At 38.6% G+C, this 18,315-nt stretch overlaps 1 protein-coding gene across 3 annotated transcripts in view; it reads left to right on the top strand.

The window, feature by feature from the left end:
* MSH3 (mutS homolog 3) overlaps positions 1 to 18,315 on the top strand; it is a 182,616-nt gene that overhangs the window by 50,065 nt on the left and 114,236 nt on the right. For all 3 annotated transcript variants that reach the window (XM_024994619.2, NM_001434983.1, NM_001102305.2), the window contains exons 10-12: positions 360 to 474; positions 6,053 to 6,137; positions 8,764 to 8,873. In XM_024994619.2, the coding sequence (XP_024850387.1) occupies positions 360 to 474; positions 6,053 to 6,137; positions 8,764 to 8,873 (310 nt within the window). The remainder of the gene's footprint in view (positions 1 to 359; positions 475 to 6,052; positions 6,138 to 8,763; positions 8,874 to 18,315) is intronic.

Here is an 18,315-nt window from a genome sequence, read left to right on the forward strand (position 1 = left end):
TTAATTGATATTCAATTAGGTTTTCTGTAATTTTTTACTACTATGAAAGATTTTCAACTCATTTCCTTGTATACACATCTTTAACAAGCAGTTTGGAGTACTTCTGGGTCAAAGCAGATGAGCATTTTACACTTTGAAAATACTTGATCCCTTGCTTTTGAAAGAAGGTTCAATTCAGAAAATTGCCCTTTTTCATACTCTAGGTATTTCTAATCTGTATTTTTCCAAAGGGTAATTTTAGGAGTTAAGTGTCTAAATGATTATTTCAATAATTATAAACAAAATTTTATTTCACTTAATGTTTGTTTTTAAATATGATGAATAATAATTTTAATGAAGGTATATATTCTGTTTTTTAGGTTCTCAAAGTTTTTCTGACATCATTAACTTGGAGAAGCCTGTGATTTGTTCTTTGGCTGCCATAATAAGATACCTCAAAGAGTTTAACTTGGAAAAGGTGCTTTCCAAACCCAAGTAAGTGGTTTCTGAAAAATTTTAAGAAGGGTAGGGTTATATTAAAAAACATTTCTTAAATTGAATTTGGTAAGTACTGTACTCAGTTACCTGCTCTTGATGGAATACTGTATTCTGGGGCAAGAGTGACTTGTGTGGTATTGTTACTGAGGAGTATTAAAAATGTTAGTTGACATAAAAAATTAATAGAAGGCTTAAGAATTGGGTCAGTTTGTATTTATGATTGCTATTGAATGTATTTTAGTGTTGAGTAAAGAACTGTGCTTTATATTAAAGCACAGTTAATTGACAAGTAGTATTAAGAAGGCGTATTTAAAAGCGTTCATAAAACTTCATCACCTTTCTTATTCTTGATTTCAGTCATAATTTCACAGACCATAAAGATGAAGATAAAGAGGACAGCCACTAACATAGACAGCTTTTTAAAAGAGTGATTAACTTTGTAGAGTTGAGAGATTTAAAAGCTGGCAATTGACCTTCGAAGAAAGTGCTAGCTTAAAAGCTAGTGGGAAAAAAAGGGTAACAGAATAATTTTCTTGCCTTTCCATATTCTATCTTTACTGGCCCCTTACCTTTGGCTCTGTGAAGAATTGTCCTGTATCATATTGATCCTGTAAGTAAGCTGCTTCCTCTTCTGCAGAGATGGAGTGGACAGATAGGAGCTGTCTCAGTAAAATATCATTTGGTACCAAGATTGGGAAGTCCTTGTCTTTGTGTATTTTAACCCCACCCAATGCACTTCTGAGATTCTACCCAGTGTCCCAAGTATTTTGAGGTATTTCTATTTTCATTTGGAGAAGGCAAGGGCACCCTACTCCAGTACTCTTGCCTGGAGAATCCCATGGACGGAGGAGCCTGGGGTAGGCTGCAGTCCATGGGGTTGCGAAGAGTAGGACACGACTGAGTGACTTCACTTTCACTTTCCTGTATTGGAGAAGGAAATGGCAACCCACTCCAGTGTTCTTGCCTGGAGAATCCTAGGGACGGTGGAGCCTGGTGGGCTGCGTCCGTGGGGTCGCACAGAGTCGGACACGACTGAAGTGACTTGGCAGCAGCAGCAGCCATTCTCATTAGAGAACAAACTATACTAAGCCATGTGTGAACCCTGGTCCTTGTTCATCCTGCTGTTTCTTATGATCTCATGTGACGTCCTCCACAATTTAAGGATCAGGGCTTGGCCAAAGACTTGAGCGCACCCTTCTGCATCTCTCTGTGTGCGTCTCTGTCATCTCTGGCATTCGGTCTAACAGTTTCAACTTTCCTTGGTCTCTCCGAGACGTTAGTCCTAGTGTTTATCTCTTTTTGTTTTTCTTCTCTCAGGCACCACAGTTCTATGCTGCCTGATGTTCAACTGCCTGAAAAACAATTTAAAATACACACACAAACACACAATTATATACATATGTATATGTGTATATATGTGTGTGTGTGTGTGCATATGTAATACAATGTGTCCAGTTTTCTAATTGTGGCTAAAGAGCAATGTTCATGCATTTAATCTTTTTATGAATGAAAGCAGGTGAGGTTCCATGATTAAATACCACACAAAAGCAACAGAAGAGGGAGATGTATAAAGTAACAGCAGCTTTCCTAAACAGTGTCTTTGTCTTGAAACTTATGGAAAACAAATTTTCACTTAAAAATTAGCAGTGGGAAAAGAACAAAATTGAAAATCCCATATAAAATTATAATAGAAAAGAATGGGGAATAGGATAATATCCTTATAGAAAATAAACGCACACCAGAAAGACATGCTCACAGATGAAATAAAAACTATAACCTACTACTTCAAAATGAGCTAAACGACGTTGAGGAAATGATGCTAAATGTGAAAGAACAAAGGAGAATAGATGAGAAATAGGAAGGCTTTGAAATGAGATGATAAGACTTAAGAATGAACTATATGTCCAGAAAAGATCAATTTAGGAATAAAGAGTAAACTAGAAGGAACACAAAAGAATATAAATGTAACACTGATACTAAAAACAGATTAACATGGCAAGCCAGATGAGACATCTATCCTTAGAAAACCCTACTTCAAGCTTGACTCTTGACTGGCATCCGGGACTTGCATTTGGGGCCAATCTCCAGCATTTTCTGGTAAGAATGACTCCCTGTGCCTAAACCATTTCTGAAGGCAGTATGGTTTATATTGGACAACTACTTACTTTCTGAGAGCTGTAATTTTGGCACCTGCTCAGGAGAAGGTACCTTTGTAAAAATAGCCCCCCAGTGAAAAATCCGGAGAAGGCAATGGCACCCCACTCCAGTACTCTTGCCTGGAGAATCCCGTGGATGGAGGAGCCTGGTAGGCTGAAGTCCATGGGGTCGCTAGAGTCGGACACAACTGAGCGACTTCACTTTCACTTTCATGCATTGGAGAAGGAAATGGCAACCCACTCCAATGTTCTTGCGTGGAGAATCCCAGGGATGGCGGAGCCTGGTGGGCTGCCATCTCTGGGGTCGCACAGAGTCGGACACAACTGAAGCGACTTAGCAGCAGCAGCAGCAGCAGCAGTGAAAAATCCTGGGTGCTGAGTCTCTAATGAGCTTCTCTGGTAAATATTTCACATACATTGCCACAACTCACTCTGGGGTAGGTAAGTGCATCCTGTGTATTTCTGCCAAGGAGGACTCTTGGAAGCTTGCCCTTGGTTTCCTCCAGGCTTTGCCTTGTGTACCTTTTCGCTTTTCTGATTTTGCTTTATATCCTTTCACTGCAATAAATCATAGCTATATGAACTGTATGCTGAGTACTGTGTATTCTCCTAGTGAATCTTTGGAGATATGTAGGTCATCTTTCTTACTATTTTCTTCTCTAATATGCTTACTGGCAGTAGTTAGGAATGCAAAGATATTTATTTTAATTGCAAATAAATTAGAAGTGAATTTACAATAAAACTGAATTTTTGTAATATGATATAATTTCTAAGTTAACAATCAAAAGTTAGACTAATAGTGAATGTATGAACTCTGAAAACTATATAGAGAATTATTTTATACTATGGATTTCATATGTAAGATGGTGCATATGGTAGGTTTTTTTTTTTCTGTTTTCATTTTCAAATAATGTTAACAGTATTTAAATAGAATCGTTGTAAGGGATTGATCTTTCACATAAGGTCTGCACCTTTGCTGCCTTTGTCTGAATCAGAAGGATTGGTTTTCATTTTTCTAAAAGTTGAAATAGGAGTGATGTGGAATCCTAAACTTCTTTGGCAATTTTTAGCAGGAATGTTTTTCTCCCATTATAAAACTTGATGTACATATACATCCTATGTATTATTGTTGTCTGAAATATTAATGAAGTATTTTCCCATGTTACTTGGAAGATTTCTGTCGAAGTTCACACAGTGTGAATGCTAGCCAGGCCTTGTTTATAAGGTTTATTTCAAAGCATATCAAATTTGGTTTCTTCCAAAAGGATAAATAATTTAGAGTTGCTTAATCAGTGATCATTCCTGTCAAATTCCTAGGGAATGCTGGCAGATACAACCCTGAGTTCAAAAATATATATATAATTCCTATTGAAAATAGGCACCAACAGAGGAAATTTCTTTTGTATTTGCAAGGAAGAGTCACAACTCCAGAGTACTTTATCATCCAAACATGGGAAACCTGAAAGCAGAGTTAGTTCTTTTAGTTGTTTGGTAATTATTGTGCCATAGGAATCGGTTTAACTTAATATTCCTAGTGGTCGATCTCTTTTATTAAGATCAGTGCAGATGTCAGTGCTGCTGGATTGTGGGTTCTTGATGCCAGCTAAGCATTCCCAGTGTCTGAGAATGATTAACACTTTATTGACAGGGGCATTTTTGTCGAAACTCATGCCCGTGGCATTAATACATCTCTGGTCAATAATATGTTAAGGTACTCAAGTGTTCATTAATCACCCCTAGGATGTAGTTTAAACCTGTTGGGAGAGGGGAAAGTAAATGACTTTATTTAAAGCTATGAGACCTGGTTGGATACCAACTCAGAGGCCAGGCTAGCAGTACTTCCAACTGTTTTTCACCATGAAGGAGTATGAACATCTGTCAGTTGTACAGCAAATCACTGCCCAATTGTTTCTTCCTAAAAATAATGTTTTACATTTTATTATTGTCTCTGGATGTTTCACATATATTTCTGGGCTTTATGACTCAGAGGAAAACAAAGAGACCCAAACTGGCCTCCCCATCGAAAGATGACAGACCTTTGCTGAGCATCTGCTTTCTGCTAGGCTCTGCAGGTGCTGCAAAATGTGTAAGGCGTGAGATAACCCATGCCTCCACAGAGCTTAGATCTATTAATAAGGATCACCGAAGAACATAAATTTCCATAATGCAAGGCAGATTAACAGTTACAAGAAGAAGAGATTGGCCACACACACCTGCTATCAGTGTTGGAGTTGCTTCCCTCTGAAAATCTTTAACAAGTCATCTTTTGGAAGCTAGGTAAACCTGTCACAGGTATATTACACTGCCACAGGACAATGTTCAGTCACTAGGTAGTGTTCCTAATATGCAGCAAGTTATTTCTTTTTCAGGTCTCTGGGTCTTTGTTGTGGGAGTCATCTAGAAGTTAAGGCATCTCTCAATGAACACTGGCTCCTTGGCCTTGATTCTAGGCTCTAGATTCCTAGATGAAGGCTTTCTTCCATCACTGGCTTGGGAAACTGGATTTTATTTCTCTTATTAGGGCCATGATGAGTGGGATTGGTTTTATGATGCAAACATTCATGCTTTCCCTCCAAATAGCTTAGTGACCTGCTGTTATTTTCCTGGCTTTGAAAAATGATCCATCAAGTCTGTAAGTGCTGTGGATAGAAATGTCAAAGGACTGATTTATAAAGGAAATTAATTATTGAATTAGTAATGCATTGATTAATATGTTTTTTAACATGAAAGACTAACAAGGATGCAGTTTGAATCATGCATGCATTTAGTAATCACATTGAACTCAATACCCAAGCTTATTTGAAATTTACTGAGCTTTTAATCTAGTTTGGGGTACTTGGAGGGGCATAAGGAAAATGTGAATTCTTTGAACTTAAATAATTTCTACTTTTTCAGTTTAGACTCTACTAAAACATTAGCCACATGAATGTGTGGTCTTGATTATAGAATAAATAACATTTGCACGTATCAGAATGTTGATTAAAAGTTTTTAAAGTGTTTATCAAGATGATCTCATGCCAAAGAAGAGGGAGGACATTTTAAAGCACCTTGACATATTTTTCTAGCAAATTGCATAGCTTTTCCTGAAGAGACCCCCCACTTGCTTTCCTGATACTAAAAGACTATGCTTGATTCTGTTACTGGAAATTAAAAAACTAAAAAGCTGTTAATACCATTACTTCCCTTGTTTTAGTTTTTGGTGTGAGAACGGCTGTCCTTTCACATCAGTTTACCTAAAAGCACCAACACTGGTGGAAGACAATCTTTTAATGAATATTCTTCTGGCTTTTTTTGGTTTGATTTCCTATCAGAGGGCTAAAACTTTTGTTGTAATGTTACTGGAATATTTGTAACCACTGAATTTGTTTTTCTGTTTGTTTATGCACTTGCCTCATGGCTTTTATTTCATTCCTTTACAGGAATTTTAAACAGTTGTCAGGTGAAATGGAATTTATGACAATTAATGGAACAACATTAAGGAACTTGGAAATCCTTCAGAATCAGGTCAGGCAAACATAAGGGCTATTTGATTCAAAATGGTTTTGAAAAGAAATTTGGGATGAAGCAGCAGTCTGTTCTTAGTGCAGGTGAAACAGTATTGTCTTCAGCCGGCTGGTCTGCCTCACATCTCTTGGTAATGGTACTGCTCACTTTTTGGAGAATCAAATACATGAAATACTTACTCGGGGATTATATTGGGAGCTTTAGAGCATGCTTTTTAATGATTGAAGCAATATGGCCGTCCTCATAATTTTTATATTAAATATTTCTTTGGAAAGGTATCATCTTTAGAAATTAATATACAGTGGATATTTTTGATCTGCTTGGTTATGTTTTTCTACATATGTTTGTTTTCTATATAACTTTTTGTTAAAATGTCTGTAGCCTTACTTCATGGTCCAGCATATAAAACAAGTTTCTCTGATACTCCGTTTAACTGTAAGATACATAATATTTCACTTCACAAACTTTCATCATTGCTTACTTGCCCTTTATTGATGAATGTGAAGGATAATGAAGATATTAAAATTGTTGCTTTCATTCATTAAATTATCACTTGAAAGTGTGAGCTACTATATTGTAAAAATAATGTTATTATAACATAAAGTCACAAAAATATAAGGTAGTTCCGAGTCATTTGAGTAAGTAGAAAGAGCTGAACCATCTGCTGTGAATCACTGCTATTGCTGTGAATTAAAGTAAATGCTGAATTAGTCAGTCTCCTGACTCTTGGATTTGTTTATTACTGTCTATTTTCTCTCATTCAGGTTTCTCCCTCTGCCAGGCTGTCCTTATGTACTGCAGTCAGCCTTCCTGTTATGCATGAGCATTTTTATCATATCATTCTGTTATTTGGAAGTTGAGCATCTTTCCCACAAGTCTTTCTCTTCAACGCTATATACATCCCCAAGACAGGAAACAAGTGGTAGGAGTAGAGCCCACAGTCAGAGCCTCCAGATGCAGCCCCAGCATTCCAAGATTTCCGTACTTCTTCCACATCCTTCCTGTTCAGGTCCTATCACAGTGGCGTCAGTTCCAAAATCAAAGTCCTAAGGCAAAAATCATCCATCCTCAAAATACCCTTTGAAAACCCCTTTCTCTATTAGGACTCGGGCGCTTGTAAAAGTGGAGGCTGAGAGTTAACATCTTCTGCTTGTCTTCGCACTTCAGCTTTCTTCTCCTTTTCCATGGATCAGTGGAAAAGGGTCATGAGGAGGGGTCTGAGTAGCAGAGAGAGCAAAGGTGTAACAGGCCTCCGTCTCCCCCACCTGTCCCTCTCCCGTCTGAGTGTGCTTCTCCAATGCTCCGCGCTCTTCCTGGGACCCTTCACTGTGGTCCCAGCAGTTGGGCTTTTGTCTCAGGATGGGATGGTGCAGTCACCTATGTGGATTCCCCTCATAGGTCAGTTCTGCGTGCCCAGCTCGTCGTCAGGGAACCTTCCATGACCACTGTTGTTCCCATGCTCTGCTTTAAACTCCTGAGGTCTGGAGAGGTTGTAGCACACCTTTTATAGTTGCCTTCTGCCAGATGACATCGTGTCCTCATTGGGAGTCTTTCCTCCCACACTTGGATATAAGAGCCCTGAGGGAGGGACTGTGTCTTAATATACCTTTGCCAGTCATTCTACTGAGCACACGGGAGGTGTCCTATAAGTACCTGTTTGTTGATATGAAGGAAAAGGAAAAGGCAAAAACAAATTCAGATGAAAATTGTAACTGTGTGTTCCAAATTAAACAAACCTATTAATAGACATTTTGTGTTACAGTGAAACCTTGGTTAAAATTAAATACAATCTCTAGTTAATTGTAAATTTTTTCAATGGTTTGAAGTAGCAAAGCATAGGTAAATTTTTGCTAAGGATTTAATAAGAGGCTAAAATCAAACCCTCCCGGGTACAGTCCTAGGGTGCAGTGCACGTTCACGTCTTTCCTTAAGAGAGAGTGTTGTCATGAGATTATCTGTCTTTAGAATGTCAACTCTTAGGTAGTGGGAGATACTGAATTGCCAAAGGAACATGAAATTATTTTCACTGTGCTTTCCTAAGCCAGGAAAGGATGCAGTTATATTTTTAAGGTGTTCAGGACAGATGTTTTAAAAGAGACTTCTCAGTAATTTATTGTTAGTTAAAAACTACACATAAAGTATATCTTTCTTATGCAAAATGTCATTACTTTGTGTGTGTTTATTTGGATGTGTGTGTGTGTGTGTGTGCGTGTGTGCTAAGTTGCTTCAGGTGTGTCCGACTCTTTGCAACCCTGTGGATCTTAGCCCACCAGCCTCCTCTGTCCGTGGGATTCTCCAGGCAAGAATACGGGAGTGGGTTGCCGTACCCTCCTCCAGAGGATCTTCCTGACCCAGGGATGGAACCTGTGTCTTTTACATCTCCTACATTGGCAGACAGGGTCTTTACCACTAGCGCCTCCTGGGAAACAGAATGTGTGTATATATGTGTGTGTATGTGTGTATATATATATATATATACATTGAACACCTGTTTTGAGCATAAAAGCTAAGCATGTGTAAGATTATAATTGGGGAATATGGAATAATTAGGGCAGATGAACAACTGGCAATTTTGGTCCAAATACCATCATTGAGTTAATAAAACATGCTTTCTGGTCTTTTTTAGACTGATATGAAAACCAAAGGAAGTTTATTTTGGGTTTTAGACCATACTAAAACTTCATTTGGGAGACGCAAGTTAAAGAAGTGGGTGACCCAGCCGCTCCTTAAATTAAGGTAAAAGGAATTCTTTTTTGTGTTTTATCTGAAATTATATAAAATTATGAAATTAAAGGTACATCAGCCTCCTTAAAACCAAGGTCACCATGGTTTATAAGAACACCATTTTCAATTGGGGAAGATTTCACTTTGTAACTAGTGATATACTGTCCAATATCATAAGGATTTTTTCCTTGTTCCCAAGAATGAGTCTTTGCAGTTGAAAGACATGGGATCTACCTGGGGAGAGTGAGGTAATCAGTTGGTTTGGGTCATCAGTAGCATAGGGTGTAGGGAGACAGGTGCTGGGAATATGGGGCACTGCCTTTGTTGAGGGCTTTGCAGGCTGGGCTGAGGAGCTAGTAGCCAGAGGCAGTTAATCCAGTGGTTCTGCACACGGGAGTGCTGGATCAGAGCTGGTGGGTGTAGGGGGATGGAGAAAGTAGTGATGGGTAGGGGACAAGTTAGCAAGTTCACGGAGAGGTTCTGAGAACCTGAGCTAGAGAAGGAGCGTAGGAATCTGAAAGAGGGCTTCGGTGTGAGATGTTTAAGAGAGAAGAATGAGTAAACTAGGAGAGCTTTCAGGAAAGGTAGGTGAGCCTAGTGCCTAAGCATAGTGGTCTCCAAGCTTGTCTGCACATCGAAGTCATCTGGGAAGCTCCAAAAACTTATACCTGTGTTCTGCCACCACATATTGTGACTTATTAGTGTGGCCTGGGAGTTGGAATTTTTAAAAGCTCCCTAGATAATTCTGACACGCAAATAGATTTGGGAGCTGTGACCTGTGCCTCTCACTTAGTAGGAGTCCCAGTAATGTTGACTGAATGACTGAATGCTGTTATCTACTGTGCTTTTGCTCTGACCCAGTATTTAATATTCAAATCATCTTCTGAGGTAGATCCTTGAGATGAGTAAATAGATTCAGAGAGTTTCAATAACTTGCTCAACATTTCACAACTGGGTAGACCGTAAAGGTAAGATCAGCATTGACTCCATCCTGAACAGCTTCCCATATGGACTGAGCAGAGAGGGGGTGGTGCTGGTGTTATATGAGTGTGAGTCAGTCTCACTAAGGCCATAGCCCGTCAGCCCCGGCACACTGCGTTCTCACCTTTGCAGTGGTACAATACCTTCTCACAGGCTGCTGTAAGGAACAGAATAAGACAGTAATCCTAACTGCCATGTTTGAGCTCCTTATCTTACAGCAAGCACTGTGCCAGGGGCTTTATGTGCATCGTCTCTTTTAAACTGCACAGCAGCCTCACTCATGGCTGCATTTTATGCTGGCTTGGTAAATAGCCATCTTTGGCAAAGGATAGCAGATGTCACTGTTGGTCATAGGCTTTAAAATACTGTTTTGATGATGATAATTACTAAATCATTTCAGGTTTTAGTGGGTTATTATGATTTCTTTTCTTGACCATAAAGACCTTCAGGTAGTGAAAACTGACTTAGGTAAAGATGAAACTCTGAAAATGGAAGTCTCTGCTTTGGGCCAGCATTTGTATGAGATAAAGATGCCTCATGGAACAAGAGCAGGCAGTCTGTGGACAGCCGTGTAAGAAGCATTGCCTGCTGGCTAATGGAAAGGCATCTGTCTAAGCAGCCACACCGTTCTTACTATTTTTTTTTTTTTTTGATTGGTTGAAATATTCAGCAGAAACAGACTTACTAGCAGACTTTTTCATGTAAATGAAAATTTTTATTTCTGTTGTTAAACTTGTTTTGTATAAAGAGGATTAATTTGAGATGAATTCAGTAGACCATGTTGTATGTTCCTTGTGGGTTGATCATATTCTTCCTGGGATCCTCCCTGCCCAGAAAGGCTGAGAGAAAGCACTCCATGCATTGAGCTCCAGTGCTTTCAAGTGTGAACATTAGACCATTCTAAAGCGTATATAGCTGAAATTTTAGGTCATAGTTTTAAAACTTTAAGCTCTCTAATCAGTTAAAACTGACTTCAGAAGAACTCCAGTTAAATCTTACTTGCACTTGCAACCTGTTCCAAATACCTAGAGAAAATCTTGAGCTGATTAGTCAGTTGTTCAGCTGTATAGTCGTTGTTGTTTTAATGCTGACATTAGGTGCCATGCTGATCATGTCAGTTGTTTATCCAGGCTAATATTCTGTCTCTGACATTGGCGACCAAAGGTTAGTTTAGGGCTTAGTTTTCTTCTATCGTGAGATCATAGAAAAATTATTGGTGACAAGGGAATTCAGCACGATGTAAAGTGGGTTTCCCTAAGTTTTTCAAGAGCCCATTATTTGTCAGTCATCCATGAATTATCTTAAATCTCTTTATATTTTTATAAATATATATATATTTTATATTTTTAGTCTATTTTAATTCCCAGTGCAATCACAGTTCATAAATTCAGGACCAGATGTTTCAAGTTTCAGAGGATTTTCCACTCCCACTACTTTTTATTCTGCAAAATGACTTCTTTGGTGCAGGATTTTCTAGTGACTTTCTAGAAAGTATAAATGGCTTTGACCTTATTCTTATTGACTGATTCAAAGAATTCACTTGGGTTATTGAGATCAGATTTTACTCTATTGAAACCACATCGGCCTGTATAAATAGGTTATGCTTCTTATGTGTTATGACTTATGCTTTTTATCAGTTCTCTAATTTAGGCAGGAAGCTTCTTCAGTGTAGGTCTCTGGTTTCTTATAAATGAATGTCATGTTGGTAAGCCATTATTCCTAAGACCTTTTAAAATTAAATAAATTATATTGAATTCATTTTTTCAAGGTCTTGTCTTTGAATTTTTTCTGTTTCTTTTAGTTGATAAGTTGTGTCAATCTTATATATATATATATATATATACCATATGTACCTTATTGGTTTTGTCCACAAATCCCCAAATGCAAATTCTGCTTGTAAATACAGTAATGATTGGGCAGGTAGGAGCAGGGGAAAGAAAACTTTGAGAAGTGTGGCATGAGTCTCTTAAGTGATATTTTAGGCAAAAGATTAGTTTCTAAGGCAGATCTGGTCGTCATAGAAGTAGTACTAAAGATTCAGTAAAAACTTACTCTGTATTTTGAAATATTAACAAAAGTAAGTTCTGAGCTTTCTCCATGAGTACTTCTTTTTCTGTTATTGTTTAGTCACTGAGTTGTGTCTGACTCTTTTGCAACCCCATGTACTGTAACCCACCAGGCTCCTCTCTCCGTGGGATTTTTCAGGCAAGGGTACTAGAGTGGGTTGCCATTTTCTTCTCCAGGGGATCTTCTTGACCCAGGGTTCAAACCTGCATCTCCTGCTTGGCAGGTGGACTCTTTACCACTGAGCCACCAGGGAAGCCCACCTCTTTTTGTGTTCCTGCACCTTATATGTTGTTGTCACCTCTGGTTCTCTTCTGGGGCGTCTTCTCACTTTCAGCACTGCTTAGGGTCTTACCTGTGGCCGTGGCATCTCCTGTAACTTCATGTGCTGATGGCTTGGTCACCACCATCTCCCCCAGTTCCAGACCCACACATCCGCGAGCACATTTCTGCCTCAGGAAACGTTCCACATGAGTTGCAAAAGAAATTGGAAATAACATTATTTCCTTCAGTGAGAGAGTGATCTCTTGGAAATGCAGCTCTCGTGTGTGAGTGCATGCCCATACAGGTATGCATATACACTTACAGAACAGCAGAGTATTGACCACAAAAGGAACCTGAGAAATCAGTTTCTCCACTCTTAGTGGAGGAATTATTTTGACCAATGATGAAAATAGTCTGTCTGTAAGAAGTAGTATTATATCACCTTGCCTTTTTGTAAAATCACTTTTTATGAAAGACTCTCAGATGAAAGCCTTTTTGTAAAGACTTTGTTTATCAAGAAGGCTAAGTATCTCCACCTGTCTGGTCTTGCCCTTCTCTGTTCCTGTCTGCACTACCCAAAGATGATTGAAAAAACAATGTGTCTCTGATTATGTTTTGCTCTCCACTATTTACAGTTCTCACAACACACTGAGGTGTAATTTATTTCTGGACCTTTGTACAGTCTGTTCCCTTTTTCTAAAATGGAAACTACTCATTTCTGTTTCCCTCTTAATTTCCTGGCTGCTTCTTCAAAGTTTCCTTTGCTCTCTGTTCATCTCTGTATTTTTTTTTTTTTTAATTTGTTTCTTTTAATTTAATTTGTTTCTTAAAGATTTTCTCTCTCTCTTTTTTTTTTTAATATGGACCTTTTCCAAAGTCTTTATTAAACTTATTACAATATTGTTTCTGTTTTATGTTTTGGCCCCTTTTGGCTGTGAGGCATGTGGGATTCCAGCTCCCTGACCAGGGATCGAACCCGTACCACCTGCATTGGAAGTCGAAGTCTTAACCACTGGACTGCCAGGGAAGTCCCTTTCTCTGTGTCTTTAAATGTTGGAGTTCTGAGGCCTGAATCTTAGGAGCTCCATTTTCTTCCTTCCCTTATCCTTCCTTCCCCTCCTCTCTCCAATGACCTTACCTAAACCAATGACCCTAAATATCAAAATGTCAGTGAGTCTCAACTTTATGTCTTTTGTCCTTACCCTGCTCTATTCTCCAGGCTTATATATTCAACTTAGACTCCTAACCACATAGGTGTATCACAAGCATCTCAAGCTTAACATATTTAACCCTATTCCTCCTTCTGGTTTCCCTGTTCTAGGAACCAGCTGCTCTACCTCATGAGGTTCTTGGGCCAGAAGCCTGGGAGTTACTCTGGATGCTTCCTTTTGACAACCACATCCAATCTAAGTCCTTTTGCTTTTATCTCTAAAATATATCCATAGTCTGTGTGTGTCTTGCCATCTTGACCACCATCACCCTGGTCTAAATTCTCAGTAGCTCCCACTTGGGACTGCAGCAGTATCCTCCTAACTGATCTCTCTCTCTCTCTTTTTTTTAAACTATTTATTTTGTCTCGGGCTATAGCCGATTAACAGTGCTGTCACGGTTGCGGGTGGACAGCAAAGGCAGTCATCTATATACATGTATCCATTGTCCCACAAGCTCCCTTCCCATCCAGCCTGCCACATAACATTGAGCAGAGTTCCCTGTGCTATACAATATGTCCTTGTTGGTTGTCCATTTTAAATATAACACTAACTGATTTCCCTTTAGAAAATGAAAACTGAATTATGTCACTCCCCTTCCTTAATCCTCATTGGCTTTCCATTGTGCTTCGGGTAAAATTAAAATTCTTAAACATGGCTCTTCAATATGACTGTGCATTCGTGCGTTCATTGTTTCCTGATCACTCCGGCCTTCCTCTGATTTCTGAGTATCCCAGAACTTTCTCTCATCTTTTGGTCTCTGCATTTACTCATCTTTCTATCTAGAATGTTCTTTGCTCTCTCTTCAATTTTTACAGTTAACTCCTCTATTCTTTAGGTTTTACCTTAAAGTGCTACTTCTTCAGAGAGTTTTTTCTTTGCCCTCCTAATCCAAGTTATGTTCTTCATATCATTTTTGAATAGTATATAGGACTTATTATGATTGATATTTATCAGTGTTGTTTAATATCTGTCTCACAAAACTGTGTGTTTCATTTATAACAAGCATTCAATAAGTATCTTTCCCCTGTGCTCATTTCTCTACATGTGTACTTTTCAAACAAAATATGTTATTATTGTAAAATATGCATAATGTATAATTTATCATCATAATAATTTTTATGTGTCAGTAAATATATTACATTCATGAAGTACATTTGAAAATGTAATAAATACATTAATATTGTTGTGCAACCACAACACAGTCCATCTTCAGAACTCTTTTCATCTTGCAAAACTGAAACTCAGTACACTTTACTGAATAACTTCTCATTACCTCCTTTTCCTAACCTTGAGCAAACACCATATTACTTTCTGTCTTTATGAATTTGACTATTCTAGGTACCCCACAAAGGTGAAATAACACAAGGTTTGTCTTTTTGTGACCATCTTATTTCATTTAGTGTGATATCTTCAAGGTTCATTCATGTTGTATATATCAATATTTTGTCCTTTTTTGAAAAATTGAGGTATAGTATGTAGTTGCTTTATAATATTTTATTAATTTCAGTTGTATAACACAGTAGTTCAATATTTTTATAGATTATACTCAATTTAGGAGAAGGCAATGGCACCCTACTCCAGTACTCTTGCCTGGAAAATCCCATGGACGGAGGAGCCTGATAGGCTGCAGTCCATGGGGTCGCAAAGAGTTGAACACGACTGAGAGATTTCACTTTCACTTTTCACTTTCATGCATTGGAGGAGGAAATGGCAACCCATTCCAGCGTTCTTGCCTGGAGAATCCCAGGGATGGCGGAGCCTGGTGGACTGCCGTCTGTGGGGTAGCACAGAGTCGGACACGACTGAAGCGACTTAGCAGCAGCAGCAGCATAATCAATTTAAAGTTATTACAAAATAATGACTATAATTCCCTGTGTTATACAATATATCCATTATTTGTTCTATACATAGTGGTTTATGTCTCTTAATCCTATACCTCTACCTTGCCCAGCCCACTTTTCATCTCCCAGCTGGTAACCACTAGTTCATTCTCTAAATCTGTGAGTCTGTTCTTGTTTTGTTACATATGTTTATTTGTTTTACTTTTTTAGAGTCTGCATATAAGTGATTCAGTTCAGTTCAGTTCAGTTCAGTCACTCAGTCGTTTCTGACTCTTTGTGACCCCATGAATTGCAGCATGCCAGGCCTCCCTGTCCATCACCAGCTCCCGGAGTCTACCCAAACCCATGTCCATCTAGTCAGTGATGCCATTCAACCATCTCATCCTCTGTCGTCCCCTTCTCCTCCTGCCCTCAATCTTTCCCTGCATCAGGGTCTTTTCTAATGAGTCAGCTCTTTGCATCAGGTGGCCAAAGTATTGGAGTTTCAGCTTCAACATCAGTCCTTCCAGTGAACACCAAGGACTGATCTCCTTTAGGATGGACTGGTTGGATCTCCTTGTAGAGTCCAAGGGACTCTCAAGAGTCTTCTCCAACACCACAGGTCAAAAGCATCAATTCTTTGGTGCTCAGCTTTCTTTATAGTCCAACCCTCACATCCATACATGACTACTGGAAAAACCATAGCCTTGACTAGACGGACCTTTGTTGACAAAGTAATGTCTCTGCTTTTGAATATACTGTCTAGGTTGGTCATAACTTTCCTTCCAAGGAGTAAGTGTCTTTTAATTTCATGGCTGCAGTCACCATCTGCAGTGATTTTGGAGCCCAGAAAAATAAAGTCAGCCACTGTTTCATGTTTCCCCATCTACTTTCCATGAAGTGATGGGATGCCATGATCTTCATTTTCTGAATGTTGAGATTTAAACCAACTTTTTCACTCTCCTCTTTCACTTTCATCAAGAGGCTCTTTAGTTCTTCTTCACTTTCTGCCATAAGGGTGGTGTCATCTGCATATCTGAGGTTATTGAGATTTCTCCCAGCAATCTTGATTCCAGCTTGTGCTTCTTCCAGCCCAGCGTTTCTCATGATGTCCTCTGCATAGAAGTTAAATAAGCAGGGTGACAGTATACAGCCTTGGTGTACTCCTTTTCCTATTTGGCAGAGAGTATTTGTCTTTCTCTGACTTATTTCATAAAGCATAATACTATCTAGGTCTATCCACATTATTGCAAATTGTAGAATTTCATTCTTTTTTATGGCTGAGTAATATTCCATTGTATATATATCACAGATTCTTTACCTGTTCATCTGTTAGTGGACACTTAGGTTATTTCCATATGTTGGTTTTTCTAAATAGTGATCATGTGATCATTGGGGTACGTGTATCTTTTCAGATTAGTGTTTTTGTTTTCTTTAAATGTATATCCAGCAGTAGAATTACTGGGTTATATGGTATTCTATTATTAGTTTTTTGAGTAGCCTCCATACTGTTTTCCATATTGGCTGCAGCAATTTACAATCTCACCAATAGTGTACTGTCGTTCAGTCACTCAGTCCTGTCCAACTCTTTGTGACCTCATGGACTGCAGCTTGCCAGGCTTCCCTGTCCTTCACTATCTCCCAGAGTTTGCTCAAACTCATGTGCATTGAGTTGTTGATGCCATCCAACCATTTCATCCTCTGTTGTCCCCTTCTTCTCCTGCCTTAAATCTTTCCCAGCCCCAGGGTCTTTTCCAGTGAGTCAGCTCTTTGCCTCTGGTGACCATAGTATTAGAGCTTCAGCTTTAGCATCAGTCCTTCCAATGATATTTAGAGTTGATTTTCTTTAGGTTTGACTGATTTTATTTCCTTACTGTCCAAGGGACTCTGAAGAGTCTTCTCCAGCATCACAGTTCGAAAGCATCAATTCTTCAGCACTTAGCCTTCATTATGGTCCAACTCTCACATCCCTACATAACTGCTGGAAAAACCATAGCTTTGACTATGTGGACCTTTGTCAGCAAAGTGATGTCTCTGCTTTTTTAATATGCTGTCTAGGTTTGTCATAGCTTTTCTTCCAAGGAGCAAGTGTCTTTTAACTTCATGGCTGTAGTCACAGTCCTCAGGGATTTTGGAATCCAAGAAAATAAAGTCTGTCACTTTCTACTTTTTTCCCTATCTATTTGCTGTGAAGTGATGGGACTGGATGCCATGATATTCAGTTTTTGAATGTTGAGTTTCAGTCTTTTTCACTGTCCTCTTTCACCTTTATCAAGAGGCTCTTTAGTTTCCCCTTTGCTTTCTGCCATTAGGGTAGAGTCACCTGCATGTCTGAGGTTATTGATATTTCTCCCAGCGGTCTTGATTCCCGCTTGAGCTTCATCCAGGTTGGCATTTCACATAATGCACTAGGGTTCCGTTTTCTCCTCTCCAACATTTATTTGTTGACTTTTTGATGATAGTCATTTTGACTGTTGTGAAGTTATAATTTTAATATGGTTTGATTCACATTTCTTTGATAATTAGTGATGTTGAGTATCTTTTCATATGCCTGTTGGCTATCTGTGTATCTCCTTTGGAAAAATGTCTATTCAGATCTTCTGCCCATTTTAAAAATTGTTTTATATTGAATTGTATGAGCTATTTATGTAATTTGGATATTAACTCCTTATTGGTCATGTCAGTTGTAAGTAACCTCCCAATCAGTAGGTTGTATTTTTGTTTTATTGACAGTTTCCTTGACTGTGCAAAAGCTTTCAAGTTTAATCAGACCTCATTTGTTTAGTTTTGCTTTTTTTTCTTTTGTCTTGGGAGGCAGATTCAAAAACATATTGCTATGAGTTATGTTGAAGAGTGTTCTGGCTATGTTTTCTTCTAGGAATTTTATGGTTTCAGGTCTTAGATTTAGATCTTTGAATCCATTTTGAGTTTCTTTTGTGTATGTTTCAATGATGTATTCTGATTTTACTGATTTACGTGTCACATCTAGTTTTTCCAGCATCACTTATTGAGGAGACTGTCTCTTGTTGCCGCCTTTGTCATAGATTAATTGACCATAAGTGCATGGGTTTATTTCTTGGCTGTCTACTCTGTTCCATTGATCTATACATCTGT

This window comes from Bos taurus, chromosome 7 (assembly GCF_002263795.3).
Source record: "Bos taurus isolate L1 Dominette 01449 registration number 42190680 breed Hereford chromosome 7, ARS-UCD2.0, whole genome shotgun sequence".
Taxonomy (NCBI): Eukaryota; Metazoa; Chordata; class Mammalia; order Artiodactyla; family Bovidae; genus Bos; species Bos taurus.